Here is a 16,748-nt window from a genome sequence, read left to right as displayed (position 1 = left end):
CAGTTTAACTCTCCAGTTAAAAAAGACAATTGTATAAAGCACTGGCCAATAAAGTTCCTCTGATCTTTTTTAAGATGGTAGCTTATACCCTACACAACAGGTTAAAGGATTCGATGCTTATTTATAAAGTAACACTTAATCATAGGTTAGTTGACTGGGTGACTTGCATGAAGTTGAGTCTATTTCTGACTGAATCGACATCCAGTGTAGTTTGTGCGAGAGTTTATTAAGCAGTTCTTCCAAAGCTATATAAAAAAAAACACACATTTCCCTTACATTCCAACCCAGGCATTTCTGGAGATTCTTATCCAGCATTTGCTTGTCTGCCTGTTGTTGACAGGTCACCCTTCCTCAGGCCCCAGCTACTCCCCAGCGATGCACCCAAGGGCAGCTGAGCTCCTGAGTTTTAGAGGGCTGTTTTTTTTTTTTTTTTTTTTAAATTTAGATTACCCAATTATTTTTTCCAATTAAGGGGCAATTTAGCGTGGCCAATCCACCTACTCTGCACATTTTTGGGTTGTGGGGGCGAAACCCACGCAGACACGGGAAGAATGTGCAAACTCCACACGGACAGTGACCCAGAGCCGGGATCGAACCTGGGACCTCAGCGCCGTGAGGCGGTTGTGCTAACCACTAGGCCACCGTGCTGCCCTTTAGAGGGCTGTTTGACGATGGAGACCATCCTCAGCTACTTTGGACCGAGCGTCCATAGCTCATGGGCTGCCCATGACAGAGTGTGACGAGACACACAACAATCGGGCATCAAACCAAACCAGACCTGTCCCCACAGGGCTAAATCGCTGGCTTTGAAAGGAGACCAAGGCACGGTTCAATTCCCGTACCAGCCTCCCCGAACAGGCGCCGGAATGTGGCGACTAGGGGGCTTTTCACAGTAACTTCATTTGAAGCCTACTTGTGACAATAAGCGATTTTCATTTCCTTTTTCATTTCATTTTCCTCTCTCCCAATCCCTGACACGTGAGCCTCCAACTAAGGTCTCCAGGTAGCCGGCAGGAGCAGGGGCTCCGGGGTATTCCCTTCTCTTACCCGGCGGGGTTCTGAGGCCAACTGAGGCCTCCCCCCCCCCGGCACAGATCCGTTAACCCAACAACAGACTGAACCCAGGACCATATTGGCTCCAATAACCCAATGGCTGAGTTCACTGAACCATCAGAAGTCTTTGCCCGTCAGATATTTCAACCGAGTCGTGAAGCAGTTTTTGCCTGGGGCCTTTGCCCACAGCGGAAGGCCTACCTGCCCTGTTTATTTCGATGATCTCCTCCTGAGCTAATGGGCAGGAATCACCCTGGGAACTCCTCTGGGGGGACTTGATGTCAGGCTTGCAGTAGTTGGGAGAACCCGGCTGGGGAGCCCGAGGGATGTGCTTGTTCTTCTTCTTTGGTAGCTTCTGCTTGGCCATGGCCAAGGAATAGTACATGCCAAAGTTATTGACAATAACAGGTACAGGCATGGCGATGGTCAACACACCAGCCAAAGCACAGAGAGCCCCCACCAACATCCCAGACCAGGTCTCAGGATACATGTCCCCGTAGCCCAGGGTTGTCATGGTGACCACCGCCCACCAGAAGCCAATAGGGATGTTTTTGAAGCTGGTATGCTTGCTGCCCGTTATGTCTTCAGGGTCGGCCCCTATCCTCTCGGCGTAGTAGATCATGGTGGCGAAGATCAGGACCCCGAGAGCCAGGAAGATGATCAGCAGGAGGAACTCGTTTGTACTTGCCCTCAGCGTGTGGCCCAGGACTCTCAGCCCGATGAAGTGGCGGGTGAGCTTGAAGATGCGGAGGATTCGGACGAAACGCACAACACGCAGGAAGCCCAGGACATCCTTCGCGGCCTTGGATGAGAGTCCGCTCAGCCCAACCTCCAGGTAAAAAGGGAGGATGGCCACAAAGTCAATGATGTTGAGGGTGTTCTTGATGAACTCCTTCTTGTCCGGACAGAACATGATGCGCATCAGGAACTCAAAAGTGAACCAGATGACGCACATCCCCTCCACGTAGGTGAGGAACGCCTCAGTCTCAATTTCCACATCCTCCACCACGTTGGTAACGTTCCCCGTGGTGACAGTCTCGGTCCTGTTGACCACGTGGTTGAATGCTTCATGGGTCTCAAGGCAAAACGTGGTGATGGAGATCAAGATGAAGAACAGTGATGCAAACGCCACATACTGTAAGAAAAAAACAAACAAAAGTAGAGAGGTGTTATTGAAAAAAAAACCAAGAGCATCAACACATCACCGCGGTAACGCTGAGCACTCGGACCTCTGGGTAACAATTTATAGGGCTAGGTCTGCCACTGTAGTTTGAATTATGGTGGTGGCAAGTGACCATTTCCCCTTTGAGGGAGGGAGAGCTGGCTGGGGGTGATTTAACCTGAGGGTCACTACACCTCAGGAAAAAGGGGCAAGGTTGAGAGGGCAAGGCCTTCACGGGCGCCCTCAGCCGGTGCGGGGATTGAACCCACGTTGCTGGCCTCGCTCTGCATCACCAACCAGCTGTCCAGACCACTCAGCTAAACTGGCAAAGAATTGTACAGTACTGAAGAAGGCCATTGTGCCTGCGCTGGCCAATGACACAAAGATTGGTGGCACAGTGCATGATGAAGAGGGTTATATAAGATTGAAACACGATCTTGACTAATTGGACCAGTGGGCCGATGAATGGCAAGTGGAGTTTAATTTGGATAAATGTGAGGTGATGTATGTTGGTCGATCAAATCAGGGCAGAACCTACTCAGTTAATGGTAGGGAGTTGGGGAGAGTTACAGAACAAAGAGATCTAGGGGTACAGGTTCATAGATCCTTGAAGGTGGAGTGGCAGGTGGACAGGGTGGTGAAGAAGGCATTCAGCATGCTGGGTTTTATTGGTCAGAATATTGAATACAGGAGTTGGGACGTCTTGTTGAAGTTGTACAAGACATTGGTAAGGCCGCACATGGAATACTGTGTTCAGTGCTGGTCACCCTACTATAGGAAGGATATTGTTAAACCAGAAAGAGTGCAGAAGAGATTTACGAGGATGCCAGCAGGACTTGATGGTTTGAGCTATAAGGAGAGGCTGGATAGGCTGGGACTTTCTTCCCTGGAGCGTAGGAGGCTTAGAGGTGATCTTATAGAGGTCTATAAAATAATGAGGGGCATAGATAAGGTGGATAGTCAACATCTTTTCCCAAAGGGCACAGGTTTAAGGTGAGAGGGGAGAGATACAAAAGAGACCAGAGGGGAAATTTCTTCACACAGAGGGTGGTGAGCATCTGGAACGGGCTGCCAGAGGCAGTGGGAGAGGCGGGTACGATTTTGTCCTTTAAAAAGCAGACAGTTACATGGGCAGGGTGGGTATAGAGGGATATGGGCCAAATGTGGGCAACTGGGTCCAGCTTAGTGATAGAAACTGGGCGGCATGGACCAGCTGGGCCGAAGGGCCTGTTTCCGTGCTGTAAACATCTCTGACTCTCTGAGTCCTCTGCCTTTTCCACCTAGCCCCGTGATTCGTTCCCGTTTAAATATATATTCCATTCCTTTCTGAACAAATTGATTCTACATCCACCTACCTTTCAGATAGAATGCTCCAGATTGCGGCAACTCATGTTATGCGAAACAAAACCCACCTCCCCGTCCACTTTAACAACTGTCCTAAACCTGTGTCCACTGCGTAGCCACCTTCCTGCCAGAGAAAACAGTTTCTCCCCAACTACTCCGTCAAGACCCTTCATAATTCCAGACAACTCTATCAATTCTCCCCTGAACTCCCTTTGCTCCAACTTTTAAATTGCCGGGTTTTTTAACACCACTCAAGGGGAAAGTACACTTCAGCAGCGGGATTCTCCGACCCCGCGCCGGCTCGGAGAATCCCCGGGGGGGGGGGGGTGGCGCGAATCCCACCCCGCCGCCGGCTGCCGTATTCTCCAGCGCCGTTTTGCGGGCGGGGTCACACCGGTCAGGGGCCGTTGGCAGTGGACCCCCCCTCCCCCCACCCCCCCCCCCCAGCAATTCTCTGATGGACCGAGCGGCCATCCGTTTTTGGCCAGTCCCACAGGCGTGGGTTAGATATGATCCCACACTGCGGGGCCCTGGCAGGTAAGTCCTCGGGAGGGAGCGCGGGAGCGGTCCTCGGAGGAGAGCGCGGGGGGGGGGATCCGATCCCGGGGGGGTGGGGGGGCAAGGTGGCCTGGCCCGCGATCGGGGCCCACCGAACTGCGGGCAGGCCTGCACCGTGGGGGCACGTCTTCCTTCCACGCCGGCCCCTGTATGGCTCCGCCATGGCCGGCGCGGAGAAGGGAACCCCCCGCGCTTGTGGTTCCGCACACGCGCGACATCACGCCGGCCCTTTGGCGCATGTGCGAAACCGCGCAGTCCCTTCGGCGCCGGCTGGCACTGCGCCAACCCCTCCGGTGTCCACCTAGCTCCGGAAGTGCGGAGAATTCCGCACTTTCGGTGACTGTTGACGCCGGAGTGATTTGCGCCGGTTTTCCCGCCGTCGTGGGGACTCGGTCCCTGGAAAGGAGAATCCCACCCCCCAGGTATCTCCATCACCATTGTCCACTTTCCCTCATGTTACAAGCTACTTGCCCAAGGGAAGATGTCTATCGAGATCTCAAATTCAATTAGAAGGAAAGATTACGCGGAACGGTGTTTTTTGCAAGTCCCTGTTGGAATGAGGCAGCCAACATGTTCTCAGCAACCAGCTCGCCATTGAAATAACATTCAAATTACAGGATTCCCGAGCGCACTCCTGGGTTAATGACTGGGTGCTAGCCGATACTCTCTGGTGTTTAGAAGGACAAGAGACCCCATTGAAGCATCCACCATTCCGAAGTGGCTTGACTCTGTAGATACTTGGCGGTAGCTTCCTCTGCCTTGGGAATCAAGAACACGGATCGCAGTCTCAGGATCAAGGACTAGTCATTAGGGGCTGAGAAGAGGAGAAATACAAACAGCCAAACCAGGCCACTGGGCCCCTTGAGCCTGTTCCGCTCAGGGTAAGATTATGGCTGATCTGATTGAGACTTCAACCCCACGATCCAGCCAACACCCCCCCCCACACCCCCACCCCCCCCCCCCCCACCCCCCCCCAGTAATCTTTCACCCACCACTTGCTTAGAACCATAGAACTCCTACAGTGCAGAAGGAGGCCATTCGGCCCATCGAGTTTGCACTGACCCTCTGAAAGAGCACCCCACCCATATGGTTCACTTAACAGGCAATTTGACAATGGCCAGCCCGCCTAACCTGCGCGCCTTTGGGCTGTGTGAGGAAACCGGAGCACCCCGGAGGAAACCCACGCAGCCACGGGGAGAACGTGAAAACTCCACACGGACGTTCACCCAAGGCCCAAACTGAACCTGGAACCCTGGTGCTGCGAGGCAGCAGCGCTAACCACTGCGCTCCCGTGCCGCTTATCAAAAATCTGTCCGGCTCTGCCTTAAAAACATTCAAAGACTCTCTGCTTCCACTGCCTTTTGAGGACGAGAATTCCAGAGAGTCTCGACCCCCCCCCCCCCCCCCCCCCCCCCCGTCCCCCGAGAGAAAAAACGTCTCCTCATCCCCGTCTTAAAATAAAATGACTTCACTCAAAGGGTTGTGTGTCTTTGGAATTGCTCCATCGGATGTAGGCTGTAGGCTGAGGTAGATTTCTGGCCTCTCCTGGGAACAAAGGGACACGGGGGGAAGGCGGGAAAGTGGGATTGAGGGCAGGATCATCCATGATCACACTGAATAGCGGAACAGGCTCGATGCCCCCCCCCCCCCCCCCCCCCCCCCCCCCCGTGGCCTGCTCGCCCGCCTATTTCTACATGCCCTCAAATTCAGTGGAATCAGAACCGTCGTAAACGCCACGTAGGGAATTGGCTTGAAGTAGCCTGCTGCATTCTGGGACAGAGCGCTGGTCCTATCAAGATTTACAACAAAAGGAAAGCCAGCACCACTGTCGAAATTATCGTAGTAAATCTGCAGAACACGGCTGTCCTGGAAACTGCGGTTGCCGCTGGTAACGAGGAGGCATGTTCCAAACTGTAGTGATAATTACTCAACCTCCTGACCCTCCGCATGAGTGTGACAAAATCGTGGTTTTCCCCACAGACTAATTAGGGGGGAAAAAAGGCAGGAGGAAAAATTACTTCAGAAATCCAATTTTTTGCTCATCACAGGGACCCCTCCGACTGTAAACAGCTTCAAACTCTGCTGCGGCCTTGTTTCCCGGCAGCCATTAACGGCGCTGGAAGGCATCCATAAATGCCCAAAGCAATGAACGAAATGTTTTCCTTCTGCCTCCGTCCTTTCTGTTGAGCAACTTCTTCCTTATTGATTACTCAGTTTTAACAATTGGGGACGGGTAATAAACACTGGGGGGGGGGGGGGGGTCTCGTGAGGCAGTGGGTTAGCCTCAATACTGGCATTACCTGAGAGAAGAGAATTGGTGTCAAGGTTAGATGGCATCATCAAAATTGATTGGCAAAGTCAGCATTGATTAGCTGGAAGCTTCAGGATTGAGTCCCGCCCCAGGCCTCAGGGGCTGGTTTAGCTCACTGGGCTAAATCGCTGGCTTTTAAAGCAGGCCAGCAGCCCGGTTCGATTCCCGTACCAGCCTCCCCGGACAGGCGGCGGAATGTGGCGACTAGGGGCTTTTCACAGTAACTTCATTGAAGCCTACTCGTGACAATAAGCGATTTTCATTTTCATTTCATTGTTCATTTCATTTCATTTTCAGGACTCGATTGCCAAGGAAGGTGCGTTCATTAACGCGGCCAGAACAGGTGGAGTGCCTGCAAAATCCTTCCGAACACACTAATGGCGGTAAGAGAGGGAGAGACTCCTGGTCAATCACACTTGGTGCGGAGTGACGCCACTCAAGCCATAAGCTCCCTGGCAACAGACTGGCGACCTGTTCCTGGAATTACCCGCTATGGGAACAGACGAAGTCTGCCTTAGCGCACGGCCAGGTGTGGGAAGGGAATTGGAATTGGAAAATAAATGCCAGTGACTCCCACGCCCCGTAGGAAGAACAAAAAGAAAGCAACGTCGCCGAAAAAGGCGATCACATTTCTGTCTGTGAGAACCTGCCGTGCACAAATTTGTCACCACGTTCCCTACGTCACAGGAACGGCTTTGCTTGGAAGCATTTCGTTGGTGGCAAAGTGCTTCAGGACATCCTATAGACGTGGACGGTGCGGTAGAGGAGAAATATCAGAGCGCCTGTATAATTACAAATCCAATTTGAATCTGGGTGCGTTTGTTTTAGAGCTTTGATACTGGCATTACCCGAGAGAAGAGAATTGGTGCCAAGGTTAGATGGCATCATCAAAATTGATTGGCAAAGTCAGCATTGATTGCCCATCCCTAATTGCCCTTGATCTGGGAGGCTTGTATGGCCTAACAATCGCATTGCCGTGGGTCGCTAATCACATATAGGCCAGACCGAGTGAGGGCAGCAGATTTCCTTCCCTAAGTCGACAATTGGTTTATAATCATCGTTTGATTTTTGATTTCGGAATTTTTTTAAATTTGAATTCAAAATTTTGCCGTCTGCCGTGGGTGGGATTTGAATCCAGGTCTCCAGATCATCACCCTGGGTCTCGGGATTGCTAGTCCAGTGACAGCACCACTACGCCAACGCCTCCCCCTTACTGTGACTGAAGAAAGGGTGGCCCAAAGTGCTTCACCGCCAATGGAATATTTTTGCAGTCACTGGAGGGAACAGGGCAGCCAATTTGCACATGGCAAGTTCCCACAAGCAGAAATTTGTGTGATCTTATTGGGTAATAAATAATGGCCCAGGACACCTGTGAGAACCCCCCTGCTCTTCTTTGAAATAGGGGCCGTGGGATCTTTTATATCACCTGGGAGAGTCGAGAGGGCCTCGGTTTAGCATCTCAAAAACAGACCTGGACCGGGAGTTCACACCTAGATTATGTGCCCAAGTCTCTGAGGCGGACTTTAGCAAGGCGTTTGACAAAGTCCAAGATTGGTCAAGGTAGTGAAAGCCCATTGGGATACAGGGCAACGTGGCAAACTGGATCAAAAGTTGTCTCCGTTGCAGGAAACTCAGGGTAACGGTCGATGGCTGCCCTTACAATTGGAAAGTTGGGTGTTTCGCAGAATCTGGTGTTGGGACCCTAACTGTTTGTGCTACATATTAATTATTTGGATGTGAACGTGGGGGGCACGATTGGGAAATTTGCAGACGACACAAAGATTGGCTGAGTGGAGGGCAGTGCAGAGGATAGCTATAATCTCCAAAATGATACAGGTGGGTTGGTGGAGTGGCCGATATAGTGGTTGATGGAATTTAACACCGAGAGATAGAACATAGAACATAGAACAGTACAGCACAGAACAGGCCCTCAATGTTGTGCCGAGCCATGATCACCCTACTCAAACCCACGTATCCACCCTATACCCGTAACCCAACAACCCCCCCCCCCCCCCATTAACCTTACTTTTTTTTAGGACACTACGGGCAATTTAGCATGGCCAATCCACCTAACCCGCACATCTTTGGACTGTGGGAGGAAACCGGAGCACCCGGAGGAAACCCACGCACACAGGGGGAGGACGTGCAGACTCCACACAGACAGTGACCCAGCCGGGAATCGAACCTGGGACCCTGGAGCTGTGAAGCATTTATGCTAACCACCATGCTACCGTGCTGCCCCTAATGTGAGGTCATGCATTCAGGGTGGTCAAATAGTTATAGGGAGTACACAATAAATGGGAATATACTAAGAGGGGTAGATGAAGTGCGAGATCTTGCCGTACAGGTACACAGGTCCCTAAAGGCAGCAGTTCAAGTAGACAAGGTTGTTAAGAAAGCATATGGAATGCTCTCCTTCATTGTCACAAGTATGCTCACATTAACACTGCAATGAAGTTACTGTGAAAAGCCCCTAGTCGCCACAATCCGGCGCCTGTTTGGGTACAGACAGGGAGAATTCAGAATGTCCAATTCACCCAACAGCAAGTCTTTCAGGACTTGTGGGAGGAAACTGGAGCACCCGGAGGAAACCCACGCAGACACGGGGAGAACGTGCAGACTCCGCACAGACAGTGACCCAAGCTGGGAACCTAGCACGGGACCCTGGAGCTGTGAAGCAATAATGCTAACCACTGTGCTAAACGTGCCGCTATAGAATATAAAAGTAAGGATATAATGGTGGAATTGTATAAAACACAGGTGAGGCCACAGCTGGAGTATTGTGGGAGGTTCTGGTCGCCACATCACAGGAAGGTGGTTATTGCTCTGGACAGAGAGCAGAGGAGGTTTACAAGAACGTTGCCGGGGCTGGAAAAGTGTGGCTACGAGGGAGAGATTAGATAGGTTGGGGTTATTTTTCTTGGAACAAAGAAGGCTGAGGGGTGACTTAACTGAGGTGAACAAAATTATGAGGGGAATAGATAGGTTGGACAGGATAAAATTCTTTCCCTTGATGGAGAATTCAAGAACCAGGGGACATAGATTCAAGATAAGTGGTAGACGGTGTAGAGGGGACATGAGGAAGAATATTTTTACGCAGAGGGTAGTGGGAGTCTGGAATTCGCTGCCCGAGTTGGTGGTGGAGGCAGAGACCCTAAACTCTTCTAAAAAAAGTACCTGGATCTGCACCTTAAGTTCTCTAAGCTACAGGGCGGTGGACCAGGTGCGGGAAGGTGGGATTAGATTGGGCACTTGGGTGTTCTCGGGCTGGCATGGATAAGATGGGCTGAATGGCCTCCTGCTGCACTGAAACTTTCTATGATTCTCGGTGGGACTTGAACCCATGGCTTTCTGACTCTGAGGCAAGATGGCTGCCAACTCTTAGCCATGGCTATCACATGACTATGACATGGCTATCACATGACTATGACATGGCTATCACATGACCAGTGCTCGTTTACACGTCTGGCTGGTTCAAAAGGGGTTTGTTTTGTAGGCAAAATCCATGTCGTTCAGTAAGCCATCTGTCTATGTTGATTCACCTCCCATACTCCCTACAAGCTTCGACCAAAGTCCTGCTATGAAAATGCCAGCCACTTGTGAGCTGTCACCTCCTTGTGAGGGCAAGCCGATTCCTTCGGAAGCATTTAAGAGAGAAATCTGGAATTTTGAATCAGGTCGGTTCCAGTCTTTGGTTAACGGGCAGGTAAAGGTGCCGTACCTCCCTGCATCCTGGATCACTGGCTGCTATCGGTTTTGCCTTACGGGGGGGGACCTTAAAAACAAGTGGGGGGGGTCTGCAATTTATCGCACTTTGGGATGTTTGTGAGGGGCATACGTGTGCGATACGGACGTGAACTAATTTTTCCAATACATTAGGACGTCGAGCAGTGACACATTTTGGACACGTCCCCCACCAACACCCCCGTCCCGTTTTACAGAACCCCAAAAAGTTAACCTCTCTCCTATTTATTCCCACTGCGGAGTGATACCAGTGAGAGAGATATTTTCCCATTCATTCCCACCAGCAGGTTTACCGGAATGTTGCAGGGGTAGGGAAATTGCAGCCGTGAGGAAAGGTTAGGGTAGCTGGGCGCTGACTTGACTGGGGCGCACGAAGCGACGAGAGGCCTGGTGAGAGGAGATGGAGCCGGACTTGTCTCCCCCGAGCGGAGAGGTCAATTACCGCCACGCCCAGATTTAAGATGAGGGGCAGGGTTTTTCGGACGCGCCCACCCGAGATCGACGGACCTTTACGTGATCCCCGTCCGCGGTGACCTCGTGGCGGGCGTGGCCGAAATATCCAGCCCGACGGGTAGAAGGATTAGAGGGAATATTAGGAAAAGCTTTTTCATTCAGAGGTTCTGGGATTTGCTGCCCGGATTGGTGAAGGAGGCAGAAGCCCTCAACTCATTCCGCTGATCTCCGTCCGGGTCGTTTTTGTTCCTCCCGGTATGACTGAGGTGATTCGCGCGTAAAAGCGAGGGCGAGTGAAGTGAGGAGCGTGCTGATTGCTCACAACATTGACTGTGAGAGCCGTTGCACTCCCTCCGTCTCCAAAGTGTAACATTCCTTTGTTTTTACCATTTGAAGTTGATGACAGTTCTATTAATATGTAACTGATTAAGCATTTTCTACAACTCGCTATTAAATATTTGGTGTGTATTTAATGAGTTTAATCTTATCCATGGGGTCGTGGTTAGTGAACAGGCCCCGATTTCAATCTTGAGGCCCATTGAGATGAGGGAGGGTCCCACTCGCCTCGCTGAGGTTGTCTATGCCAAGCTTGAATTCCAAAGGACTAAGGTCCTGCTCACGTCCATGGAATTCCAATGGACTCCAATCCAACTCTTTGACAAAGAGTCTGATGCACGATCAATCACTACTGAAGCGAGGTTGTAGTCCATTGAAGGTTTAATGAACATGTAGTTACCCCAGCAGCTCCGGTACAGAATGACTGCTGTGGGTGAAACACAGACCCTTATGCTCCGCCTGCTGGGTGGAGCCAGCAGGCAGGTGCTGCCACACATACGACAGTATAAGGTACATCCCACCTAGGTACCGCGATACCCCTAATACAGCCTACCACAGAGTCATCCAGACTGGAAGCGTTAGCTCCGTTCTCTCTGCACAGACGCTGTCAGACCTGCTGAGAGTGTCCAGCATTTTCTGATTTTGTTTCAGGTTCCAGCATCCCGCCGTGATTCACTTTTATCCGTCCACCACTTTCTATCCACTTCCACTGTTTAAAATATCAATGGTACCATGCCCATTAGATAGCGTGCCAATAGAGCAAACATCTTCCTAATCTCTTCCATGATATATGAATGGCCCAAATCTCTTTTCATTCACTACCATTGTTTAAAATCCCAAATGCTTCTTAATCAATTCATCAAGTCATAGAATCACTACAGTGCAGGAGGCCATTCGGCCCATCAAGCCTGCACCGACACTCTGAAAGAGCACCCTACCTATCCCCGTAACCCAGTAACCCCACCTAACCTTTTGGACACCAAGGGGCAATTTATCACGGCCAATCCGCCGAACCTGCACATCTTTGGACTGGGGCAGGAAACCGGAGCACCCGGAGGAAACCCACGCAGACACGGGGAGAACGTGCAGACTCCGCACAGTCACCTGAGGCCAGAATTGAACCCGGGTCCCTGGTGCTGTGAGGCAGTAGTGCTAACCACTGTGCCGCCCATTGTCCTATTACAAATTAGTTTTCACCAACTTAGTCCGACAATCGGGTCCCAATTTAAATGTACATTTTGTGAGTCTGGGGTACGCAGCACTCGCCAGCCCCCCAGCCCCAGCCGCTCCCTTACAGGCTGAACTGATTCTCAAACGCAAAAGACCGACAAAAAGAAAGTACGAACTGGCTCTGGATCCGATCTTCTCTTTGTCCAATTTAGCGGAGCGTGCCTCAGACTGATTCAAACTCAAGTCGCACAAACGGAACCAAAATGTTGACTGCTCCAAATCTGTGAAATCTCGCCAACTCGGAAGTCGTCTGGATTCTTCCCCATTAGGCACAGTCTGTTCCCTTCTCACCCTGTGCCAGAGAAGCCTCTTTAGCAGTCTAATCACATCTAGGTGTAATCTGTGTTTTGGTTCCTTGTTTTCCGTTGTTTGTGTTGAGAGAGTGGGCCAGGAATTTGCAAATTGTCGGTAATTACTTGCCGTTCACAGACAACGGCGCATATGACAAATGTGAAACTGCCTTGAGGAGGTAATGCACTCGACTGAAATATCCAACTTTCCTTCACCTGAACCTGTGGCAGAAATGGTACAAAGTGAGATACCGGAACGATTGCTGGACCTTCTAACAGGGGAGTAATGTACCAAAAATCATGAAGACTGAAGCGCCTGTTTAACTTGATTAAAAGCCTCTTCCAATGGTGCTTTAACAGCACATGCAACGGCGTCAGCGATGTGGATCGATTGGGGAGGAATAGGGAAGCAGGTCTTTGGACTGTGGGAGGAAACCGGAGGAAACCCACGCAGACACGGGGAGAACGTGCAGACTCTGCACAGGCAGTGACCCAGCGGGGAATCGAACCTGGAACCCTGGCGCTGCGAAGCCACAGTGCTAACAACTGTGCTACCCATCGGCAGCAACCTTGATGGGGGCTACCTTGCTTGGTCTCGCAATATTCAACACCAAAGTGTTCCGTTCACCCGCTGGGCAATCCTCCATGCTACGCACCGGGGCTGGATTATTTACTCTGCTGGTACTGGGTGGGCTCGGCTTGTTTTTACACTCAAGCCTCAAAGGTCCTTTACATCCACACACAAGCCACTCCACTTCTCTAAACCTACACGTTTCTGGGCAGTGACTCCCCCGCACCAATGGCACTCGTTATTCCTTGACTGTTCTTTAGATCTTCTCTACCGTGTGGCTCTTCTGCCTTATTCTCTCTACTGAGGAAGGAGTCAGTGCTCCGAAAGCTCGTGTTTGTAACAAACATGTTGGACTTTAACCTGGTGTTGTGAGACTTCTTACTGAGCCCACCCCAGTCCAACGCCAGCATCTCCACATCATCTCTCTACTTAAAGTAGCACCTTCACTCCTGGTGTCACTGCTGCTCACAGCTTCCCGCCCTAACTGGCGGACCTCATCACTCTGTGATCTTTGCAGCTAGTGGGTACCCTTCTCGCCGCTATCGCTACTGCCATTTCCAACACCTTCTTCAAGGTTAACTCCAATTCAGCTGACAATTTTCTCTGCATAGCTGCACAGTTTACACCACACACCAATCGGTCTCTCAACATGTCATTCAATGCTGACCCAAAATCGCAACGCTCCACGATTTGTCTTAACTTTGCTGGAAAGGGCGCAATGGTCTGAACTTTGCTGGAAAGGGCGCTGTGCTTCTTCCTGTGGAGTTAAATTCGTACCTTTGTAATATTATTCGGATGGTAATGTCCCATTGATAGCTCAATGCCCCCTGCAAAAGTCTTCTTGTTGGGAGGGTCCAGGGATGTTAAACTTCAGATCAAGTTATACGCCTGGGTTACATATGCAGTCAGCAATATAATTTTCTTCATATCCTCCTCCTCTACTTCATTCGCCTGGAATAAAATCATCTAAATGCTCCACATTTTCAGTCTTCTGTAGCAGCATTGAAAGCTTCGAATTTTCCAAGAGAGGCTCAACTACGTTTTGCTGGACCTGATTGGACATGTTCTAAAACTTTTGCATCCGAACTTGCTTTCCAAAATTCTTTCTTTGTGCGTCGGGTTATTTTTTCCTCATCGCCAATGTAGTAAACGCAATAATTGCCGATTACAGCTTCACTCATCACCAATTCCTTCTTCCCATTTCCCCCCCCCCCCACATGATTCATCGAGGCTGATTTAAACCATCTCGGACAAGAATGAAATAAGGCCACTCGGCCCATCAGGAAAGAACCCAGCCCAACTTCAGGAAATCCCAAAGCGATCGTCAGCCAATTCATTAGTTTTTGAGTTGCAAACACAGTGGCCACTTGGCGCACAGCACGCTCCCGTACACATCGCTGAGTTCAGCAGATTCAGATCCGCCCCCGCTTTCTCAGACGCTGGTCCAAGAACGAATGCTGCTTGTGACCATCACCTTCCCATCTTTCGTTGGTCTACGTGTACCATTGACGCTCCCTTTTGCCTGGCACCATCGTCCCTTTAGTCAATCAATCTCTGCATCAAAACCCACTCTCCCTTCCACCGTATCCATGGGCCTCCACCTTCATTCTGACCCCTGGCCTCCCCAACCTTCCATGCGTCTGCGATCTTGCTCAAAGCCTCTCTAACCTTTCCCAACTCTGACAATAAAAACCAAGATGTTGGTCCTCTTTCTCTCTCTGCAGAAGCTTACTGACCTGCTGGGAGGAGGCAATTCGGCCCCTCGGTCCCCCCCCCCCCTGTCATTTTCAATCCACACATAGTTCAGACGTATCTCAATCCCATGGCCAGGATTTTACACAGCATCAACTCCCCGCTTAATGACTACTTAAGGGCCTTTTCCCGCCCAGCTTCAATTTTTAGTCTGGCTGGTTTTGACAGTTCGCTGGGGACGGCCCAGGGGGGTGGGATAGAAAGCAAGCTCGATGCCGGGGAGGGAAGGACGTTCCCTACCCGCCCTGGGGGCCGTTACCACATAGCCATCCTCCAGGTCACGGGATTTCAGCGCCAGGCATTTCCCTGCAGTGCCTCTTCCGACCACTGCGGCGCTGTGCCTGGAGGTTCGTGGAGGGGAGCTGCCCACCAATTTGCGATTGGCCGGCAGTTCTCCAAGTTAATGCCCTTTAGAGCGTCATGTGGCCATGGGGCTGCTGGAGTAGATGTTCCCAAGCCTCCGCCATCCTAAACACTCAGATCCATCATCCCTCACTCTTGCAAAAATCTATCAGTCTTGAAATTTTTAATTAGAACATAGAATAGTACAGCACAGTACAGGCCCTTCGGTCCACAATGTTGTGCCGACCATTTATCCTAATCTAAGATCAACCTAACCTCCACCCCTTCAATTTACTGCTGTCCATGTGCCTGTCCAAGAGTTGCTTAAATGTCCCTAATGACTCTGACTGCACCACCTCTGCTGGCAGTGCATTCCACGCACCCACCACTCTCTGTGTAAAGAACCGACCTCTGACATCTCCCCTATACCTTCCTCCAATCACCTTAAAATTATGTCCCCTCGTGACAGCCATTTCCACCCTGGGGAAAAGTCCCTGGCTATCCACTCTATCCATGCCTCTCATCACCTTGTACACCTCTATCAAGTCACCTCTCTGCCTTCTTCGCTCGAATGAGAAAAGCCCTAGCTCCCTCAACCTTTCTTCATGAGACATGCCCTCCAGTCCAGGCAGCATCCTGGTAAATCTCCTCTGCACCCTCTCCAAAGCATCCACCTCCTTCCTATAATGAGGCGACCAGAACTGGACACAATATTCCAAGTGTGGTCTAACCAGGGTTATATAAAGCTGCAGCAAAACCTCGCGACTCTTAAACTTAATGCCCCTGTTCATGAAAGCCAACAATTGACCCAGAATCAACAGTGGGAAGCGACTTCCAGATCTTTCTTTCTTATTGAGTGAAAATGCGTTTTCAGATTTCTATCCTGAATGCCTTGCCTCCAGTTTAAAGATGATGCCCTCTTGTTCTTGATTTCTCCCTCGGAGGCAATAATTTCTCAGTAGTCGTTTTAACGCTATGAAAGCCTCAATCTGATGAACCCACGGCCTTCCTAGACCCTAGGGAAGACAAGCTGCGTCTATGGAACCTGTCCTCATACTTCCGACCTGACACACGGCTGCTGAACATCCCGGCGGAAGAGTGGGACTGGATTGTCCGGGGGTACGATCTGCATCCTCAGTATGACCCCCCCTGACCAGGAAGTTGGAGAAAAGCAGATTACCGCGGATGCTGGAGTCCGAAACCAAACAAGAAAATGCTGGAGAATCTCAGCAGGTCCGACAGCTTGTGCGGAGAGCGGGACGGAGCCGACGTTCCGGGTCCGGAGGGGACCCTGCGTCGTCCAGGCTCGGATCGTTGGCTCCCTTCTCCCTCCCCAGATGCTGTCAGACCCGCTGCGATTTTACGGCATTTTACTGTTTTCGTTGCAATACCTGATTGAGACACAAGAGGACGCCAGAGCTCCAAATGGGTTGACCTTACGTGCAGCCCACCAGGAGGGAACTGGTCCCAAAGTTTTCTCTCTCTCTCTCTCTCTGATTGGGTCCAATGGCTGTTTTGAAAGTCTTTCATTGATATAGCACCTTTCCTGACCTCAGGCTGTAAATTTCTGAAATGTTATGAACCGGGTAGCGTGCATATCGT

The 16,748-nt window shown here is 50.9% G+C and overlaps 1 protein-coding gene across 2 annotated transcripts in view; it reads right to left on the bottom strand.

The window, feature by feature from the left end:
* Positions 1-16,748, bottom strand: part of LOC119956367 (potassium voltage-gated channel subfamily C member 1-like) — an 87,500-nt gene that overhangs the window by 32,888 nt on the left and 37,864 nt on the right. For both annotated transcript variants that reach the window (XM_038783530.1, XM_038783529.1), the window contains exon 2: positions 1,255-2,188. In XM_038783530.1, coding sequence (XP_038639458.1) covers positions 1,255-2,188 — 934 coding nt within the window. The remainder of the gene's footprint in view (positions 1-1,254; positions 2,189-16,748) is intronic.

Source organism: Scyliorhinus canicula, chromosome 23 (assembly GCF_902713615.1).
Source record: "Scyliorhinus canicula chromosome 23, sScyCan1.1, whole genome shotgun sequence".
In the NCBI taxonomy this organism is placed as follows: Eukaryota; Metazoa; Chordata; class Chondrichthyes; order Carcharhiniformes; family Scyliorhinidae; genus Scyliorhinus; species Scyliorhinus canicula.
Note: the sequence above shows the minus strand (reverse complement) of the source record. Positions and strands in the feature narration are given on the sequence as shown.